This window comes from Petromyzon marinus, chromosome 9 (genome assembly GCF_048934315.1).
Source record: "Petromyzon marinus isolate PM22_M1 ecotype Great Lakes invasive population chromosome 9, UKy_Petmar_22M1.pri1.0, whole genome shotgun sequence".
Lineage (NCBI taxonomy): Eukaryota > Metazoa > Chordata > Hyperoartia > Petromyzontiformes > Petromyzontidae > Petromyzon > Petromyzon marinus.
The window spans coordinates 9,415,912-9,436,920 of record NC_133675.1 but is presented as its reverse complement, the minus strand read 5'-3'; the positions used below and the strand labels follow the sequence as shown (position 1 = coordinate 9,436,920).

The following is a 21,009-nucleotide window of genomic DNA, read 5'->3' as shown; positions in this document are numbered from 1 at the left end:
AAATGCGTGAAATGGTATCGTACGTGAGAGTCATTGGTGAATAATCACGTATGAATCTGCCAATATAAATGACTTCGATAACACTTAAATCCATATGGTAACATCGAACAATGTAAAAGGCCTTTCTAGCCTCATTGATCGTAAACAATGTGGTTTCCAAGAGTAACCAGCGAGCACGAACAAATTACGCGACACAGTTACAATACGTTAAAATGTTGATGTTCACTATGCATACATGTATTCCTCAGAACCACGTTGAGTCAGGCAAGGGGGGGGGGGGGGGTACTCGGTTCAAACAAAATTCAACAAGGAGGTACAGCAGCCAACAAATGTTGAGAGCCACTGATCTAAGGGGTCACCAGTTCAATCAAACAGGAATTGGGAGGGAGATTCGGACCGTAGGGGTAGCAGAGGAGAAGAAGCGACCACCAGCCAGCACGTATCGGCAACGTGGGGGTGGGCGGGTGGCAGTGTGCGGGTTGTAGGCAGAGGTTCGGGCCTGGTTGAGGCGGGGCGAAGATAGGCGCATTTGTAACAAAGACAAATAATCACAACTGCTTTCCTTCACTCGCGCAACATGTGGGCTATTAGCTCTCGAGTCTCTTTGTACAGATTGTTTGGTGCTGCTGCTGCTGCTGCTGCAGCGTTGGCGGTGGTGCACAAGCTCAATTAACAACACAAACAACTCAACACATTCGTCAATTACACTGTCAAAAAAACATATCGCCGGCAACATTTTGGACAATGGCCCTACTTCATAGCAAATATGAAATGGGGCCTTTGGGTCTTCTATGACAAATGGTCATTGCCCATAAGGTCACCTCGTGTATATATGTTTTTATTTATTTTACGGCAGTGTTAATGACGAATATGTTGGGCTTTTAAGGATATAGGTGTCAATCAATTATATTATGTTGCTGTATCTGTGAACTACTTTGAAACTGCTGCATAAAATACATGGTTAATGAATAACAATATACTAATTGTCAAAAATGTCAACGTTTAGGCCTCCTGGTCCTTTTCAGAAAACATTGAGTTTTACATGTAGAGAGAATACTCTTTGGTTCTATTGGGTAAAGTCACGTAGGTAAAAAATAAAATAACAAAAATCACGACGTTTCGGCCACAACACAAGCGGCCTTCATCAGGTGAAGGGACGAGACTCTCTGGAGGACAGCGCTGTCCTCAGCGCTGTCCTCAGCGCTGTCCTCCAGACAGTCTCGTCCCTTCACCTGATGAAGGCCGCTTGTGTTGTGGTCGAAACGTCGTGATTTTTGTTATTTTATTTTTTACCTACGTGACTTTACTCAATAGAACCAAAGAGTATGGATCCTTGCAGTCACGAAAGCTTTAAATCTAGAAATGTAGAGAGAATGTTAAAGAGTTCTGGTAAGTCTCAATATGTTTTTGAACAAAGCCAGTCGGCAGAAACGTCGAGATCCTATACTCTGCTCCCAGAGATAGTATAAAAACGCACATTATCGTTTCACTGATCTGTTATTTTAATATCAATTACTACCAGAGTGAGTCAGATATCAGCCATAACGTGGTGGGTACCTGTTATATATTGTTTATCTCTATCCATTCCGTACCCTCGTTTTGTAGATGTCAAACTTTTACTTCAAACGCTTAGGCTTTCAAAAAAATCCCTGTCAGAGGCCACGGACCATTCACATTAATTATGTAGGGTTAGAGGTTAGATTTAGGGTTAACATTAGGGCTGGGGTCATGTCAGTTATATTCCATTATACACGAAAAAAACGTATTAACCAGCTGGGTGCTGTTTGCTTTTATGTCTTGTGCGGAAAGAAGGCGTTTAGGGATTGTTGTTGTTGCAGCTTGCACAAAAGACTTGACGGTACATTGTCTCATTGGCAACTCGCTCTTAAAAAATGCACGTGTCTGTGGTTAACCAATGTACTGCGAGAACTGTGCTCAACAGCGTGTGGCGTTGTCGTGGCCTTTCCTGCCAACAGTCCCTCCGATGCTTTGTTCGCCCCATTTCCTACACCCTCCTCTTGTCAATCCACTGTTGGATGAGAGCTTTCCCGCGCTGTTATTAGACCATATTTGACCACGCTCGTCAGTAAATGTTGATGGAGTGACCGCAGCCCCCCCACCGCCCCCCCCCCATCGTTACAATTACTAATAATATATTTCTGCAACTAACGCTTACAAATGCGTGGTGGATTTTAGTTGTATCTGGGTTACTCTGTGTTTCCTCGCACATGAAGCCATACGCTCCATTAAAACGCGAAGTGGCCAATAATCCCAATGGGGCAGGTACCCTCCGGAAACATCGTCTCTCGAATCAGCGATGCTTTGCTGGATACACAGAGGCCAAATATCACTACGATTATTATCACGCAACGCACTTCGATATCAATTACGTCCAAAGTCTGCAGAGCATTTACATGATGTCCTGGAGATCCCGTGTCGAATGGAACAAAACACATTTCCCTTTGTCCATCCACCTCTCGATGAAGGCCTCCCACCCACGTCATGCCGGTCCAATCTTTCGTTTGACCATACTTCACCACCAATCCTGATCAGTGCGGGCGCCGGTAAATGACCGGGATGCCATGACCGGAGTTTCAGATTACAAACTACTGATCTTAGCGAAATCACGTATCTCGTCCAGCTGGGCTCATGAGCTCAACGCGCTAACAGGCGCGCAACTGCCGCCTTTCAATTGCAGCTCTTTATTGCTATATCCGCAGCTGGATGACGGTTGTGATGGTGATAGGAGTGGGTGGATGGGTGATGCGGCGTTTGGGTGTTTCACTTCGTGAAACAATGAAGCCACCTGCATACCAGACAGAGCCGTTGCGCCAATCCGCGCAGGTCGTTAACTCTGAGCGCGCGCGCGCGCGACAGTGATAGGAGGTAGCTCCGCGCCTCTCCCCCAGTGCCAGGGCGAGTCAATGCGCTTACTCGCCGTGTCCACTCAAGCGCAGGGCACCTCGATTCCTTTGTCACCTCCAGCAGCCACAGTGGCTCAAGCTCACGAGCGAGCGACGCAGAGAGCCAGCTTACGACAAATAATAACGTCGGCAGCGCTTTGTCCATACACTGTTGGCCCCCGATGGATGGAGGCCTCCCTCGCTCCCTTTGACCGCGTGACAGTCATGCGGGGTTGTTTGACCATACTTCACCATGCTGGTGAAGAACGTGCGGTGGGGGTGGGTTTGAGAATGGGGGGGGGGACACCTGGTTCATTGATCACTCGCCACTGATGTTGAGCCGCGCCTTGGAATCGAACTCAGTGAGCACGACACTTCGCTACCAACCCCTTCGAGTCCGTAAGCGTCATGTGTGCCTGTGTATGTCCGCGTGTGTCCGTGCCTTTACTTTTGCGGGGGGCGAGGAAGGTGGCGGTAGATGTGCTGCAATGGTTAGCACAATGTGAACCTTGCAACCTAAGCCACGACTTATCACATCAGTGGCGATTTATCTGAACCGGTCCAAGGCATACGCCTAGGTACGAATCAGTCTTTAAAACAGTACCCGATGCGATGTGTAAACATCGGCACTGGCGAGACAAAGGCGGGCGGGCTGGCGTGGTTCGAGCCACACCACCTCGCTTGTTCGCTTTGCTGACCTTTCGAGGTGCTCGCCGATAGCACTTGCCCCAGCATCCTGCTATCGGGAGGATTTTGGTGATTTTTGTTTAACTATGCATGCGCGAGGAATTGCGTGGGATGATGCAAGCGGAAGTCCCGTTAAAAGCCTCATTGTGAAGAATAATTCCTAGAAAATCTGCACAGTGATCGACACCCGAATGAGCACGGCCTCGGGTATTGCAAAGCAGCAGCAGCAGCGGCGGCGACCTGCACAACGCGCCCGTCCATTATATTGTGTCTCTGTGTGTTCTCTGAAGGGTGTATGTCTGTGTGTGTTTGAAGGTTCGCGCGTGTTTAAAGGGTGTGTGTGTGTGTTTTGGGGGTGTGTGTATTTTGAGCGGGGTGTGTGTGCCTGTGTGTGTTTAGGCAGGGGGAGGAACGGCAGTGTAGCGGTGAGCGCGCTGCGCGACTAACCTGGTGAGCCGAGTTCGTCCCCGCTCACGGCCCACCAACACTAGGGACGATTCTCTCAAACTATCATGGGCCTCCCCTAGGTCGACTCAGCCTCGAATGAGTACCTAGTGCGGCGCGTAAATATCACCACTGGGGAGACAAAGGCGGCCGGACGTGGTGCTGGCCACCCACCCCCCTCGTGTGTCGTGTCGGTCTTCATAGGTGCTTGCTAACAGCACTTGCCCCAACAGTCTGTGAAGGCTATAGGGGAGGGATCTTTGTCTTTGTGCGTTTGAATCTGTATCATGACGGGGGTGTTTAGGGTGTTGTGTTTTGCGAAAGGGGGGTGGACGGTATGTGTGTGCGCGTGTGTGTATATGTGTGTGTGTGTGAGTGTGTGTGTGGGGAGCGGTAGTGTAGCGGTTAGCACGCTGCGCTATGAACCTGGCGAGCCGGGTTCGATTCCTGCTCTCAGCCAACACCAGTGACAATTATGTGAACCTGTCCTGGGCCTCTACTAGTTCGACTCTGCCTAAAGTGAGTACCTGGTGCGATGTGTAAACATTGCCACTGTGGAGACAAAGGCGGCCGGACGTGGTGTTGGCCACCCACCCCCTCGTGTGCTGTTCCGGTCTTCATAGCTGCTCGCTAACAGCACTTGCCCCTACAGTCTGTTAAGACTATACGGGGGATTTTTGTCTTTGTTAGAAGGGTGAACATGTTTGTCTATATTTCCTACGATTTTTTTGGTGATTGGGGGCGTGGAGTGGGTGGCGTTTGGAGCCGTGGTGCGGCTCTATGAGCCCGGCGACCTAAGTTCGATTCCAGGTCATGGTTATCATTCGTGGCAAGTGGCAGCTGAAGCGGTTGCGACCCTCCCGATGCGTTCTGGGGCTTCATATTAACTTCAACAGTGGGGAGATGAAGGCGGTCCGGGCGTGGTGCTAGCCATACCACCCGCATGTGCGCCCCATCCAAACCTTAATAGGTGCTCGCTGAACAGCGCTTGTCCCAGCGGTCTACAATGCTATGCGTCGTTTCTATGCGTATAGGGTGTAGAGGTAGGGTAGTGGTTACTGCACGGCACTCATGTCCCAGCGATCCGGGCTCAATTCCAGGGACTGACCCACCATCATCATCAGTTGTCCAGAACCTCCCCAAGGTTGACTTAGCCTAAAACCAATTACTCGTGTGGTGAATATAAACATCGGTACTGGGAAGACAAAGGCGATAGGGCGTGTTTATGGTTCGGTTGATTCTATGTTTGGCTCATGTTGATAATCAGGATTTTACGTTGGAGGAAACCAGTATACCGAAGAAATCCCACTCATGCATTCGAGGGGGTAACGCCCCAAAGCTCCGCACAGATAGATTTACGAATCTATTGCTGCACTCTAACTTAATGGCCACCTCGCAGTTCATGCCTACATCACTTGATTTCCCCCAGGCAGTCTCTCTGACCGAGCAGTGCACAGACTCAAACCCGCTTAGCTTGGGCCATCTGACGGGAGCTGTCGAATCCAGGGGTGGTGCGGTAAAACGGCGGATACTATTGGATGCAGTGCAAACGTGATGTTCGGTATGCACGGCGTGCACATCACCAGCAAGCCGCGTCGTGTGTGTGTGCATGCGTGCGTAAAGCGACCCGAGTTTTCTTCCCGTGTTCCCTTGCCGCTCACGGCCAAAACCGGTGGCGAATATTTGAACCGGTCTTGGGCCTCCGCTAGGTCGACTCAGCCTCAAATGGGTACCTGGCGCGGTGCGTAAACACCCCCACTGGGGAGACAAAGGCGGACGGGCGTGGCGTTGGCTACGCAGCCCCTCGTGTGCCGTGCCGGCCATCGTAGGTGCTCGCTAACAGCGCTTGCTCCAACAGCCTGTTAAGGCTAAACGGGGGATCTTTGTCTTTGTGTGAAGCAGCATGCATTCCGCTATTTCTGCTACGTGTGCACACAACGTGTGCTATGAGGACACACGGCATTACCATCATGATCATCATCTGCTGCAGCAGCAGCAGCTACGGTCTCTTCGTTGCTGGTTGAAGGCCAACACACGGCAAGCCGCGATCGTCTCTCTCGCGATCTTGCGATGCAACATTCCCTCAAGCTGCTGCACGATGCTACGAATATACTGTACTGTCGATGCGATGGTGTAAGGCTGCCATTCAGCTGTTCCTCGCAACCATTTGCGGGCCAAACGAGCACGCTTGCATTTGACGTTGCACGCTGCGTACGCGCCTGCGCTTGCACGTGAGATGGTGCAGATTAATCGCAGTGGATATTCGCGACGCATCATCACGATGATCGCATGTTGAATCGAGAGCCCGTTGGGTGTTGACTGTCGCGCGTTGCAGGAGGTTGTCGTGAAACGATGCCTTATATGGAAATATTACGGTGCCTTTCCGCTGGTCGCAATGAATTGCCGTTACATATACCATTCGCGTTACAGTATGTATTGTGTTGCATCGCCGTTACACATTGTATCGCCGTTACACATTGTATTGTCGTTACATATTGCATCGCCGTTATATATTGCATCGCCGTTACATATTGCATCGTCGTTATATATTGCATTGCCGTTACACTTTGTATTGCCGTTATACTTTGCATTGTCATTACATATTGCATCACCGTTACATTTTATATTGCCGTTTCACTTTGTATTGCCGTTACACATTGCCCCGCCGCTATTTGGGTGGAGCGGTGTCTCGTTACCGGTTCAGCGCACTAGCGCTACAAACCGGTCCACTTGAGTTCGATTCCCAGCCACGGACACCCTTCCCCAATCCCGCACTGCCCAGCCTGGTGAAGTTGCCCTGTATCCGCCACGACGACCCTGCCCGTGACAGACACTGCAATGGGCAGGGGGGGAGGGGGCTTCAATCCAGCAGTGGATTGACAAAGGAACCGTACAAGTACATTTTTCATTAATATTATTCTTATTTATGGAGCGCTCAGCCACGGCCACGGTGGTGTCGCTGATGCTGTATACGATGCAATAAAATCATCACCGCGATCATGCATCGACCGAGCACGCATACACGTGCTCGGTGCATCATTGACATCGCAGGCTCGTGATGAGATGAATGGCGGTTTGGAGAGAGGCCTTCAAACCCAGCAGTGCGTTGACAGAGGGCAGCAAATGCTGCTAAATGATGATGATGTTGATGATTGTTATTCGTATTATTATTATTATACATGGCAGCCGTCGGCGATGTAGGCCGTCGTCTGGCGTGTCTGCATCGTGTTGCTTGGGTGGGGGAGAGAGCGTCGAGTGAAGAATGATGGAACGGTCCCAAGCAGCGTTAGCAGCAAAGCGCTCTCGGGCGGGTTTGGAGCGCCTCGTTCCGTGATGGTGCGGGCCGCAGACCCCATTAACCGTAAATTAAACATCGCTATGTGTGGTCGCATAGCACGTTCGGCGGTCTATATAATGCGACGACAGGTGTGGGAGTTGTGGTTGCGTGCGTCTCACTGCAATGCCTTTACAGTCGTTAGTTTAAGATACAGCGATTAATATAAATGATGATTATTATGCACGGGCTTTCATCAATCCACTTCTAGATGAAGGCACTCCCCCGTGCTGTGTTGGTGGTCACGGGAGGTGGTGGCTCCCGGGCTTGTTGCGCGTGGGGGTGAAGTGGGGACAAGTCTAAGACCGGCTGAGATGGCACTCGCCACTGATGTTATCCGTGGCCGGGAATGGAACCCGGGTCGCTCGCAGTGCAGCCGCGCTTACCGCTGGGCCACCACCGCTATGAATGTTATGTACGCATTGGAAAGGAGTTTTTGGTTAAATGTTTTCGGTTATCGGATTTTACACCTAATTTAAACAATTCCTCTTTTCGGATATTAAAAATATGAATCTTTAAGATAACGTCATTGTTTATTCTCTGAATTGAATAATTGTAACAATGGTAAACATTAAGCTTTGCATATGTTATGAAGTTCAATCGAGTAAAATACAAATTTCACGTGAAAATGTTTCGATTGAAATGTGATCGATCGTGACGTCACACATGGTTAAATGCCGTCACGTGACAGCATGTTTTGTTACCGCGAAGTATACGAAGTTGACGAAATATTTTCGGATCATTCCGAAACTTCCAATCCGATGCCGGTTTTCGGATATTTTCGAATTGTTCCGAAAATCTGGGGACCACATCCATTGTGTGCATGCAGGCATGCGGTTAGTGTACGTAGTTGACGCGGTTGTAGAGTGCGGTTCTCAGCCACGGCGAACACCACCGGTGATGACAGAAGCTTACCTGGGCGCCTTCACTTGATTTGACTGAGTTTCACATGAATACTCGGTGGGGTGTGTAAACATCAGCACGGGGAAGACAAAGGCGGTCGGGTGTGGTGCTGGTCACACGACCCCTGATCTTGTGCCGATCGGGCCGCAATAGGTGCTCGTTAACGGCACTTGCCTCAATGGTCCGCGTAGGTTGTATGGGGGAAATCTGTCTTTTTGTAGCTGAAATGGGTAATTCCCCGAAACGTTAGCTTATACAGTAGTAATAATTCTAAAGTAGTGTTAATTTACAACGCTGGTGAATGTGTCTAAGCTGGTTCACCACTGCCAACGCAATCCCTTAATTATACAAATTATGCATAATGTGTCTTGTTTACCTATAATAATGCACCTCTGTGTGTGTTTATGTCTTTGTGTTATGCGTTGTGTATGGACGCAATACAATCGTCGGGCCCGAAAGCATTGGGAAGCCATGTTGAGATTTTCCATCGATGCATTTTGCATAGGAGCGGTGGCGCAGTGGTTAGCGTACTCTTCTGCGAACCCGGCCACGTACATTTGATTCCCAACCACGACAAAAATCACAACATTCCGAACTGGTCCTGTTTTTTACCCCCCACCCCACCCACTTCACCAGCACGCAGTGACCAGCGTGGTGAAGTATAGTCAAACAACGCCCCCCGTGACCATCACGATGTTGGGGATCGATGTCTTCTTGCCCGCTGTGAATTAGACAATTCGCTAAACATAAAATTTGACTAAATTATATTTAACAGAAGAGCTCACGTTGCTCATTTATGTACGAGAGAGATTGTACGTCCACGCGTGTAGGAGATTGTATAGAATGTTTGGGAAGCGGAGGCGCATCGATTACCGCTCACGGCCAACACCGGTGACGATTATATGAACCGGTCCTGGGCCTCGCCCGCGGTCGACTCAGCCTCAAATTGGTACCTGGTGCGGTTTTGGGAACACCGCCATGAGGGAGACAAAGGCGGTCGGGCGTGGTGCTAGCCACACCACCACCTCGTGTACCGCGTCGGCCTCCATAGGTGCTCGCTAACAGCGCGTGCCCCAACGGTCTTGTTTAGGCTATACGGGGCACCTTTGTATAGAATGTATACTGTATGTGCACACGTACAGAGGGACTGTATGTGCACGGGTGCAGACGAGAAGGCGTAGGGGAGCGAGACGCTCGAGCCAAGCTCGTGGGCTTATCAGCGATAAAAGCAACTGACATCTTTGCGGGACTAATTAGACGACGTATCATACTCGAGGGGTCTCTTTCTCTGCGAGCCTCATCTTGCTTTGGCACGATTGCAGACCCGACATACTACCACTACCGTCATCATCAGCATCATTAACCATGATCAATCAATCCACTGCTGGATGAAAGGCCGTCCCAAGTCGTCGCCGTCTCTCTCGGCCATGCGATGTTCGCGGCAATTCACGTCGCACGTGCACGCGAGCTGATTTGATTTGCTCCATCTCCGTGGTAGCTTCGGGCGCGTCCCCTCCCTTAGGCTGTCACTCCGGCGTTAGTCTCGACCGCTGTTTGCTTACGATTCGTACTTCTGGCTCAGACTCGATCTTGTTGTCAGCATAAGCAGCGCGGTTGGATTTTCACTTAATGATGGACACAATGTACCGTGTCAATGGTATATATTGCGAAGCAACGCCAGACTGCTTTAACGTGCCAATCACAATGCACAACGTGGGTATTCGTAAATACGAGACGCGGCGACGTTTCGGCGTCACCCTATCGTGCCGAGCACGCGCGTGCCTTTGTGTCCTAATTGACGGTGATTTTAATAAATTGACGTCAACGTGCCGTTTGAAGTTTTTACATACTGGTTCCCGATTCAATATAAATGTTTAAATATATGCGCTTCGTATTTTGAGCGTTTGTCTATACTGTATATACTGCAGGTTTCCCTCGCTTCATGCCGGTACGGTTTGTGCAATTTCACTTACATGCGGCTAACCTTTTTCCCCCCGAAATTTGTTATATGCGGTTTTAATTAACTCATATCCAGCTATGCTGTCGGACTTGGGGCAACAATGTGTGTATGTGGACTGTATGAGCTCCTCCGCAGGCAGCTGTCTCGTGCGGTGTATATTTTGTATTAATCTACGCGATTTCGCTTTGTGCGCCTTTTTTTGCAACGCATCTACTACCGCATACAGCGAGGGAAGTCTGTACAGTCTAAATGGGCATGGGTCTCTGACTTACATTATCGGTCAATATGCTCAGCGCATTGCATTTAGCGTGTTGAGAACATGCGAGATATTATATATCATTAGGTCACATTGAAGAAAGATGTTTATTCGTTTTAAAAGTTATTTAAATGTACTAACTCTACGTCAATAAACTACTGAATAACATTACGTTAATGAGTGACTTTACACTTAATGTGGCAAGCGACACGTCCAATGACCGCTTGGTTGAATGTTTGATGGTTTAATACATAAGTATATATCTATACACACAAACATGAGCCAAGAATTATCTGTGATAAAATATGAAACAAAATACTTTCAGGCCTTCAAAGTTAAACCTGACAGATGCGTCACACGCAACTTTAATTCTCGTTTCGTGCTTTTTTCACTCATCAGCACGTCACACATTTGTTAGATAACTTTTAAAAGTTTATACCTGTTCATTACATAGTTATATATATATATGCATATGTATGTAAGTGGGAACGGTGGCATAGCGATTTACGCGCTGCGCTACGAACCCGGCGACCCGGGCTCGGTTGCCGCTCACGGCCAACACCAGTGACGATTATCTGAACCGGTCCTGGGCCTCCCCTAGGTTGACTCAGCCTCATATGAGTACCTAGTGCGGTGCGTAAACATCGCCACGTGGGGAGACAAAGGCGGTCGGGCGTGGTGCTGTCCACACACCCACTCGCGTACCGTTCCGGCCTTCATAGGTCCTCGCTAACAGCACTTGCACCAACATTATGTTAATGCTATACGGGGGATCTTTGTCTTTGTACGTATGTAACTGGCAGAGAGCGGTCATGTTAGCGGTCAGTGCACTTCGCTACGAACTCGGCTACCTTCGATCAAATTCCGATTCACGGCCAACATCAGCGGCTAAATTTCAAACCGATCCTGCGCCTCTTCGTAGTCGACTCAACAATCCTTAAACGAGTCCTTTTGGGCGTTGTGTAAACACCGAACACCGGGAAGACAAATGCGGCCGCCCCGGATAACATCACTTTAACCCGAACAGTCAGTGTGGCCTACACGGGGGATCTTTGTCTGTCACGTGCGAGCGCGCGCCGTTAGCTCGCGTTAATATATATTTTTTAAAATCATCAAACGCGAACACAAAATAACGCAACGTTTAACTGACGAGTCGACGTCTCGCGTTCAGGGTTCCCGGTGTTCAACGCACGCGGCTCTACGCCGCACGCGCTGCTCATGCGCGCATTCTCCACGGGGGTTTTGCGCGTGACCAATGCAGCCCCGTATAGCAATGCACGCCGTGACTCGTGAGCCGGTCGTAACAGCAACTCCACCGCGGGTAACTTGAGGGGACTTGCACCGCTGAACGCTCATATGTTACGGAATAGCTTGCACGTGTGCACCGTGCAACGTGAGACGGTGGCGTTCGTCAAACTGCCCCGTGAATGTCATTCAACATACCCTGTGTCACGATTAGCCATGGTCGACCCACTGTCGGATAAAAAAAAAAATCCTCCCCGTGTGGGCCATCGGTTTGGTTGTTTGACCATACTTCGCCACGCTGGTCGACGTGGGTTGGTGGGGGGGGGGGGGGGTGGGGGAAGCCCTGAACCGGTTCAGGTTCCGGTTCAGGGCCTCCTCGCCGCACGTGTTATTAGCCGTGTCCGGGAATTGAACTCTGGTTTCGGGATTCATAGTGCAAGTGAGCGAATCGTTCTTGCTTTTATTCTGTAGCTTTTATTCGAGGATTCTTGCTTGCGGTGTAAGGATCCGGATTAGTATCGACTCAGACCTTAAATGCATCCTGCAATATGGGCGTATATAGACCTATGGGGGAGATACTGTATATACTGCAGCCGTCATTGCCAGTAGGCATTGATGCTCGTAACAATTGCTGTACGGCTTGTATACTGTTGAGTAGAATTATGATAATTGAACTTCAATATAATTGGTCATGTTTTTTTTTTAATCGAGACAATAATACAAACGGGACGTCATCAATCTATGCCAGACTTACCTGTGGTTAAGTATAATAGGCGGTTAGAGAGTGCAAACATTGAAGTTGTCTCTATCAAGGGGAAAGTTTAAGTCGGACGGCTGAAAGGTTGGGTCTTAACGTTTACTACAAGTACATTACAACAAATATCAACGCTTTCGTGATTAACACAAAATATAACGTTTCTGGCAATAGCCTTCAGCTCAACCTATTTGAGTTGTGAAATAATTAACGTATGTAAATGTCCATCGACTATTTTACATTGTTGCTAATGGGGCAAACACAACCGCACTAATGAAACGGGGATAAGGCAAAATATGCGACGGAGACGTTAACTTTTAAAAGGGGGAAATAATCGATGGAATCGTGGTAATGCATTATTTTGTTATGGATCGGAGTGCATCGTGACAGGTTAGAGGGTTAATGGTTACTATTAGAATCCGTAGTTTTATGTTCACCGCAATAGGTGGATTAACGATGAATGGCGTGCAATCCCCACTCTCCCTGTCTCCGCCGTAATCCAAGCACGCACACGCCCACCCACTCTCTGCTATTCGCTCAATTCCCATTGCTTTGCGATTCGCAGATGGCAGTGAGGCGGTGACCGCCGAACTCTTGGTATTCACCGTTAAACGTGTTTGCCCACTCTCCAGGTCAGGCCACGCCCACCCAAAACAAACTTACATTTGGGGAAGGTTGTTACAGCAGATTGTTGCTAAAATACTGTAATAAACATTGACGCATGTATGTTGAACTTCTTTCGCACCCTACGTAGCCAACCGTGCTAATCGGAGGTGCGGGCGAAGGACACCAAGCCTAAACACAAAAAAAGCATTTCTAAAGAAATTAGTCTTCAAGGAGTGACAATCAATAGACAGTGGTTTTGTATTTCAGTGGATCGATCGTAGTCGAGTGATGATCAATTACATTGAGAGACAGAAAGTGGAACAAATTGCCTAGAGAACATATGCAGGTTAAGAAACACAAGAGGGCTATTGGGCAGGACACGTTGCTCAAACGGATTATGGTCCATAGTCACGAACAGTGACGTGTCCGAGAGGACGTCGTCCGAGGAGATGGAGCGATTAACTCCTCTGCTCGGTGGATTGTTTGCATCATGGAACGGCGAATCATGGTTTTCATCTAGCAGTAGATGGATTATGACTGACGACGATGATGCAATGCAATGGCACCACTTTATCAACTTGTACAACGATTGCATCAACTCAATCGCACTGTCCTGTCGCTCACGAAGTCCCCGTTTCTCGACTCCAACCACCCGCGTTTTCTCCCTATTCCTCCCACGATCTCCCCTCATCTCTCTGCATCTCCCTCCTTCCATCTCCTCTCCTCCCTGCCACGCCTCAGGTGAAAGTGTGGTTCCAGAATCGGCGCACGAAGCACAAGAAAGACCAGACCAAGGACAGCGCCGAGGGCCGCTCTCCAAGCTCAGAGTCCGCGGCCACGTGCAGCGTCCTGCGTCTCTTAGAGCAGGGCCGACTCCTGCAGCCCACTGGGCCCTCGTCTGCTCACGGGACTGGACACGGCCCACGGCCAGGCCCGCCGGCCTTCCTCACCGCCCCGGGTTGCCCCGGCCTTCCCGGAGGGCCCGTGTTCCCTCTGTCCATGCCGTCGCTGCCCATCCACGTGGGCCTTCCGCTCGAGTTGGCTGTGCGGCCCCTCCACGGGACATCGGCCTTTGAGCCATACTCGCGCAACGGCAAGAGCGACGCGAGCGTCAATCACAAGAAGGGGCATTCCTAACCGGGTGTTACCGTTGTACACTTCTCGACCCGTGTGTGTCTCCCGTCCCGAACGACTGACTGACTTCCCTGTCTGGCCCCTTACAAGGAAGGGGCAGCACTCGCAAAGGTGCAAGCGCGGGCTGCGTGATGCTGGCCGGTCGAACCATGGGCCAGGAGCGCACGCACGCACGCACGCACCCAAGGCTCGTTTTTATTTGGCGGACAGTTTAATGTTGTATCCCGTACATTGTTATAGCCAATAATCGGAAACATTAATCGATGTTGTATATTGGTGTCGTCTTTCTTAGAGGTGTGGTGTGTGGGTGTTCGTTTGGGGTGGGGGCGAGGAAGGGGAGGGGCGGGAGTGACCGTGTGGGGTAGGATGTTCATACAAGTCGAAGAAAACACAATAAAATATGAATCGGTAAATTGGCTGAGGTTCGAGACAAAGCATACTTTTCGTTTTGCTGTGGTTCGTGTATGGTGTGTAATTCAAATTTGTCGAACAAAAAAACTAAAACAAAAATTTGATTACTTATAAAAGTGCGCGCACTCCTTCGGATGTCCATGCATTGTTTACAGAAACTTGCGTTAAGTAGCCTATGTAATTGTATATTTCTTGCCGTTTGTGTCCAAGTTGCGAGCTCAGGTATAATATCAGATGCATCATGTAGCTGCATCCCATGCAGAACCCGTCATACACATGAATGTATTGCTATAATTTATGTCATGAAAAACTGGTGCGTTCTGTGTTTATAATTTCGTTTTTGTTTTATATATATTTTTTTTCTTGACGCAAGCGCGTGCGTTCTCTTCTGTACGCCTCATATAATATAATTGAAAAAAAATACTGTACATATTATAATGTATATCTCGATGGCATTTAATGAATAGACAAACGCGGCGGGGGGAATAAGAGATAATATAATGTAGGCAGACTTACATCACAACAGCCGTGCCCTGTGGCTAACGCATTGGTTTGGTGAATATGTGATCAGTGAAAAATGGTGTCTATATACGTTCACGTCGTGTTTTTTCTTTTTTGTGATTTTTATTCATTGAAATAAAATGATTTATTGTATCTTTGTCGATGTTAATATCCCACAGGGCAAATTGTGTTGTCTGCGTGTTTAAACTTAAAAACTAGAATTACGCAATGTTTCGGCCTGCCGACTCTTTATCAATTGCCATAATTTACCCACTGCCTCTGCAGGTTTTTAAAGATTAATGCCATGGCATTGCTCACTAAGTGAACATTACGTTCTGATATCTTAAAAAAAGATGCTCCCCCCCTCTCCCCCGTATAGTCTCAATAGAATGTTGGGGCAGATGCTGTTAGCGAGGATATATGAAAGGCCGGCAGGGTACACGAGGGGGTGGGTGGCCAGCACCTCGCCCGGCCGCCTTTGTCTCCCCAGTGGCGATGTTTGCACATCTTGAAGCACACACGCTCACATGCATTTGCACGTTGTAATATACATGCATATACGGTACACATATACATGTCTATGTAGTACCGAACATGTGCAAAAGTGCAGTATACCTTATAGAACTACAGATACAGTACGGTTGTATACATTATTATATGGAGGCAAGTTTGTAGATGTTTAAATTAGAAATGACTCTACACCTTTATGCAAATCCACTGCCGGATGAAGGCAATCATTCCCACTGGTCGTGCTGGACGTGATGTGGGGGTTTATTTTGGCCATACTTCACCACAATGATCAGCCCGTGTTGGTGGAGTGGCCAGGCTCATCGCGCAGTGCGCAAATCACTGCGCCACCGCTCCACCTGTGTAGGCATAAACACACACACACACACATATATTGTGTGTATCCGTGTGTGTAGTCGTATATGTCTGTGTGTATTATATTGTTGCATGCTCACGTGTATCGACGTATGTGTACAGGATATGATTGTTTGGTGATGCTGCGTTGGCAATGGTGCGCTAGGCAGAGTTAATAAAACTAAACTTTAACACATTCGTCAGTAACGCTACGTGTGGCCTTACAATATGTAATAGGCGACGTTTCGGGCGATGGCCCTGCTTCGTGGCTACATAGTGCGTACTCACGTGTGGATGTGTGCGTGTGTGTGTGTGAGCGCGCTTGTACATGCAATGTCTCTGTGTGTGGAGTGTGTCCATACGTATGTTTTAATATATATGGTGTATATTGTATGTACACAGTGTCTGTATGTGTATATATGGGGTGTGTATGTGTTCGTATATTTTGTGGAGTTGCGCAGTGTATTTATGTGCACTTTATGTGTGTTTTGCGTGTAATGTATTTGTTTACGCAATGTGTAGGCTGTGCGGCATGCGGGTAGTATACGCACGTGTGTAGGGTGTACAGTATATGTGTGTGTACATATTTAGATACATAGGGAGTATCTGTCTGTGTATATGTGTAGTGTATATGTATAGTCTATGTGCGTATGTATGCGTTTGTAAATTGGGGAGCGGTGGCGTAGTGGTTAGCGCGATGCGCTACGAACCCGGCCCCTCGAGTTCGATACCTGGCCGTGTTTATGATCAGTGATGAGTCTTTGAACCGGACCCCCGGCCATCTATAGTTAGACTCAGCTTTACATGAGTACATGTAGACGCTGCTAGGAGACAAAGGCGGCCGGGCGTGGCTCCGGCCACATCGCCCCATCGTGCGCCGCGACGGCCTTAATAGGTGCTCGCTAACACAACTTGTTCCAATAAACTACATGTCGAGGCTGTATAAGTTGGTAGTGTTTATGCAGAGTGGAGGTGCGGGGGGTACGAACCCGGCACGTAGCCCAGCATTCTATGTCGACTGTGCAGGGGTCGGGGTATTAGCAGTGCATACAGGGTGGCCCACAAGTCAGGACACATAGGACTGTTATTTTTATTTTAACAAATCACGTCGGGTTATTAAGTTTATTTTAACACATTTTCAGACTGGCTTCCATTAACATTCATGCGTCGTGCATGGATTCTCTTTTGAAATGAATTTATTACTTTAAAAAAAACAACTACAGGCGTAATATTTGAACATTCATCATCAACTGTGTTTTGTTGTCTCAATTCATTCGCAGGCTTTCTTGGTCGAGTTTTGTAAACGACGGATTGGAGGGAACCACCACGGGCAGAAGTAAAATAGATGTTTGCAATGAGAATAGATACAGATGTTAACTTTAATAATAAACAATTGAAATGTTTTATTGCCAATGTTAAAATAAATTAAATGACCCCAACGTGTCCTGGCTTTTGGGCCACTCTGTATATGTGGTGAAAATGTGAAATGCACACGGCAAAAAAAGCGCTCGCACCCCACACACACACACACGGACCAACACCTCTCGACCCGTGTGGGAACACGTCTGAGAAGTCGCCCCACCGGAGAGATGGAGCGATTAATTAAGCTCCATTGCAGGCATTCAGTGGAATTATTATTACATCCCAGGATCGTGGAATATGACGGCTGCTTTTGGAAGGAGGTCACCATCCAGCGACGGATTGATCATGACCGCTGCTACTGATCAGGATAGTGTGTGCGTGTGCAATTCACGGATTGGGGAGGCCTTCATCCAGCAGTGGATTGACCACGGCTGCTGTTGATTGATGATTATGATTGATGTGTATGCATGAAGTTAGCAGCGAATGCAGGCCTCCATCCAGCAGTGGATTGATCACGACTGCCGTTGATTGATGATTATTATTAAAATGACGATGGGGTACGCGTGAAGCTATCATCTTGGGGAGGCCTCCATCCAGCAGTGCATTGAACATCGGTAGATGATCATGGTGGTGTGCGTTCGTGTGTGCGTGTGAAGTTAACGATGGCTACAGCTGCTGTCGTCGCATGGCTGAGCGGAAACCGCGGTGCCTCACGACTTTAATAAAAAAAAGGAATCACGGGAGCTGCCAATCATGAGATCATGAGCATGGGGCTTAGGGGTGAAGAGTTCACGGGGGGAGGTGGGGGGGCCGAGTCAGGTAAAGTCGGCGATCGCTGCGGTGGCGGCTCCAGGTGCACAGAAGTTGGATAACATTTCTTTTTTAAACCCTCCCAAACAAGAGCACACGTGGGTCGGTTTAGAGGGGTGTTAACTTATTATTAAGGGAATTCGTAATCTCCTTAATGTGTAAAGCAGTCCTGGAAGACGTGCGTGTGTGTGTGTCGTGTGTGTTCAGTGTCGTGTGTGTTGCGTGTCGTGTGTGTTGCGTGTCGTGTGTGTTGTGTATGTGTTGCGTGCCGTGTGTGTTGTGTGTGTTGCGTGCCGTGTGTGTTGCGTGTCGTGTGTGTTGCGTGTCGTGTGTGTTGTGTATGTGTTGCTTGTCGTGTGTGTTGTGTATGTGTTGTGTGTGTGTTGTGTAAGTGTTGCGTGTCGTGTGTGTTGTGTGTGTGTTGTGTGTGTTGTGTGTGTTGTGTGTGTTGCGTGTCGTGTGTGTTGTGTGTGTGTTGTGTGTGTTGTGTGTGTTGCGTGTCGTGTGTGTTGCGTGCCGTGTGTGTTGCGTGTCGTGTGTGTTGTGTATGTGTTGCGTGTCGTGGGTGTTGTGTATGTGTTGTGTGTGTGTTGTGTATGTGTTGCGTGTCGTGTGTGTTGCGTGTCGTGTGTGTTGTGTATGTTGTGTGTGTGTTGTGTGTGTTGCGTGTCGTGTGTGTTGTGTGTGTGTTGCGTGTCGTGTGTGTTGTGTATGTTGTGTGTGTGTGTGTTGCGTGTCGTGTGTGTTGTGTGTGTTGTGTGTGTGTTGCGTGTTGTGTGTGTTGTGTGGTGTGTGTGTGTCGTGTGTGTGTTGCGTGTCGTGTGTGTTGTGTGTGTGTGTTGCGTGTTGTGTCTGTTGTGTGTGTGTGGTGTGTGTGTTGTGTGTGTGTTGCGTGTCGTGTGTGTTGCGTGTCGTGTGTGTTGCGTGTCGTGTGTGTTGTGTGTGTGTTGCGTGTCGTGTGTGTTGCGTGTCGTGTCTGTTGTGTGTCGTGTATGTTGTGTGTGTCGTGTGTGTTGCGTGTCGTGTCTGTTGTGTGTGTTGTGTGTGTGTGTTGCGTGTCGTACGTGGGGAGCGGTAGTGTAGCGGTTAGCGCGCTGCGCTACGAACCCGGCGACCCGAGTTCGATTCCCGCTCGCGACCAACACCAGTGACGATTATATGGCTGAGTCCCCCTACGGTCAATTCAGCCAATAAAATAGTACCTGGTACGGTGTGTAAACATCGCCACTAGGGAGACAAAGGTGGCTGGGCGTGGTGTTGGCCGTCGTGTGCGGTGCCGGCCTTCATATGTGCTCGCTCACAGCACTTCCCCCAATATCTATGAAGGCTATGAGGGGGATCTTTGTATTTAGCTTTGTGTGTACGCAATGGTTGGTGATAGATGTATCCGGGTAGACGGATAAATGTACGGAGAGGTGGTGCGCATCGCGCTATGAACCCTCCAAATACTCCGGCCGCGGCTAACATCAGTGGCGCAAGATATCCAAAACGGTCACGTGTCATCCACGCCTGAAGCTCATCAACCTGCACTGGGCAGCGTGGTGAAGTATGGACAAAGAGCGCGGCTTAGGAGTAGTGGTGAGATGAATCCAAGCAGTGGAAGTCCGTTATTGAGTAGGAACAGGTATTGTATAACTGTTCGCAAATGTCCTGTATGTATGAAGGGCTCGAACATGCGTACACATACGGTAGCTGATAGCTGTAGACTTTCACAGAGAGATAACGTAACGTTGAAACGTACTCTATATGAGATGATGATGATCGGTATTGGGCTTTGCCTGCTTTCTATCGACTTTAGCGTCACACTCCACGATGGGCTAATGACTAATTATGGGAGACCGTATATTTGAAAAAGTGTATTTATTACAATTAAAGCAATTAAGGACTTTGGGCTGGCCCAAAGTTATCAAAAGTAAAAAAAACTTGAGCATATAATAATAATGTATACAACCATACTGTATCTGTAGTTCTATAAAGTATACTGCACTTTTGCACATGTTCGGTACTACATAGACATGTATATGTGTACCGTATATGCATGTATATTACAACATGCAATGCAAGTGAGCGTGTGTGCTTCAAGATGTGCAAACATCGCCACTGGGGAGACAAAGGCGGCCGGGCGAGGTGCTGGCCACCCACCCCCTCGTGTACCCTGCCGGCCTTTCATATATCCTCGCTAACAGCATCTGCCTCAACATTCTGTTGAGACTATACGGGTGAGAGAGGGTGGGGGCATCTTTGTAAGATATCAGAACGTAATGTTCACTTAGTGAGCAATGCCATGGCATTAATCTTCAAAACCTGCAGAGGCAGTGGGTAAATTATGGCAATTGATAAAGAGTCGGCAGGCCGAACATATATATTAAGCTAACGTTTCAGCCAATGGGCCATCTTCATAAGAGCACTAATATAAAACGCATCGTGTATGCACCGAATATTGTATGTATTCGGTATGTTTAGATACAGTGTGCTATGCACTGCATGTGTTATGTCATGGGTGGGGAGCGGTGGTGCAGTGGTTAGCTCGCCGCTCTACGAACCGGGCGACCCCAGTTCGATACTTGCTCACGGCCAACAACCAGTGGCGATTATCTGAACCGGTACTGGCCCCCCTCCAAGTCGACACGGCCTCAAATGAGCACCTGGCGCAATGTGTAAACATCGCCACTCGGGAGACAAAGGTGGTCGGGCGTGGTGCTGGCACACCCACCCCGTCGCGCGCCGTGCGTGCAGACATGCATAGGTATATTACTCGCAAAGGATACTTGCCCCAACAGTATGTTGAGGCTATCCGGGTGATATCTGTCTTTGTGTGGCTGAATAACAGTTTCTGAT

The 21,009-nt window shown here is 48.7% G+C and overlaps 1 protein-coding gene across 1 annotated transcript in view; it reads left to right on the top strand.

Moving 5' to 3' along the window:
* Positions 1–15,291, top strand: part of LOC116940569 (ventral anterior homeobox 1b-like) — a 78,085-nt gene extending 62,794 nt beyond the window's left edge. Inside the window, exon 3 of the mRNA XM_032950545.2 lies at positions 13,834–15,291. Within this exon, the coding sequence (XP_032806436.1) occupies positions 13,834–14,229 (396 nt within the window). The 3' untranslated portion in view covers positions 14,230–15,291. The remainder of the gene's footprint in view (positions 1–13,833) is intronic.
* The last annotated feature ends 5,718 nt before the right edge of the window (positions 15,292–21,009 follow it).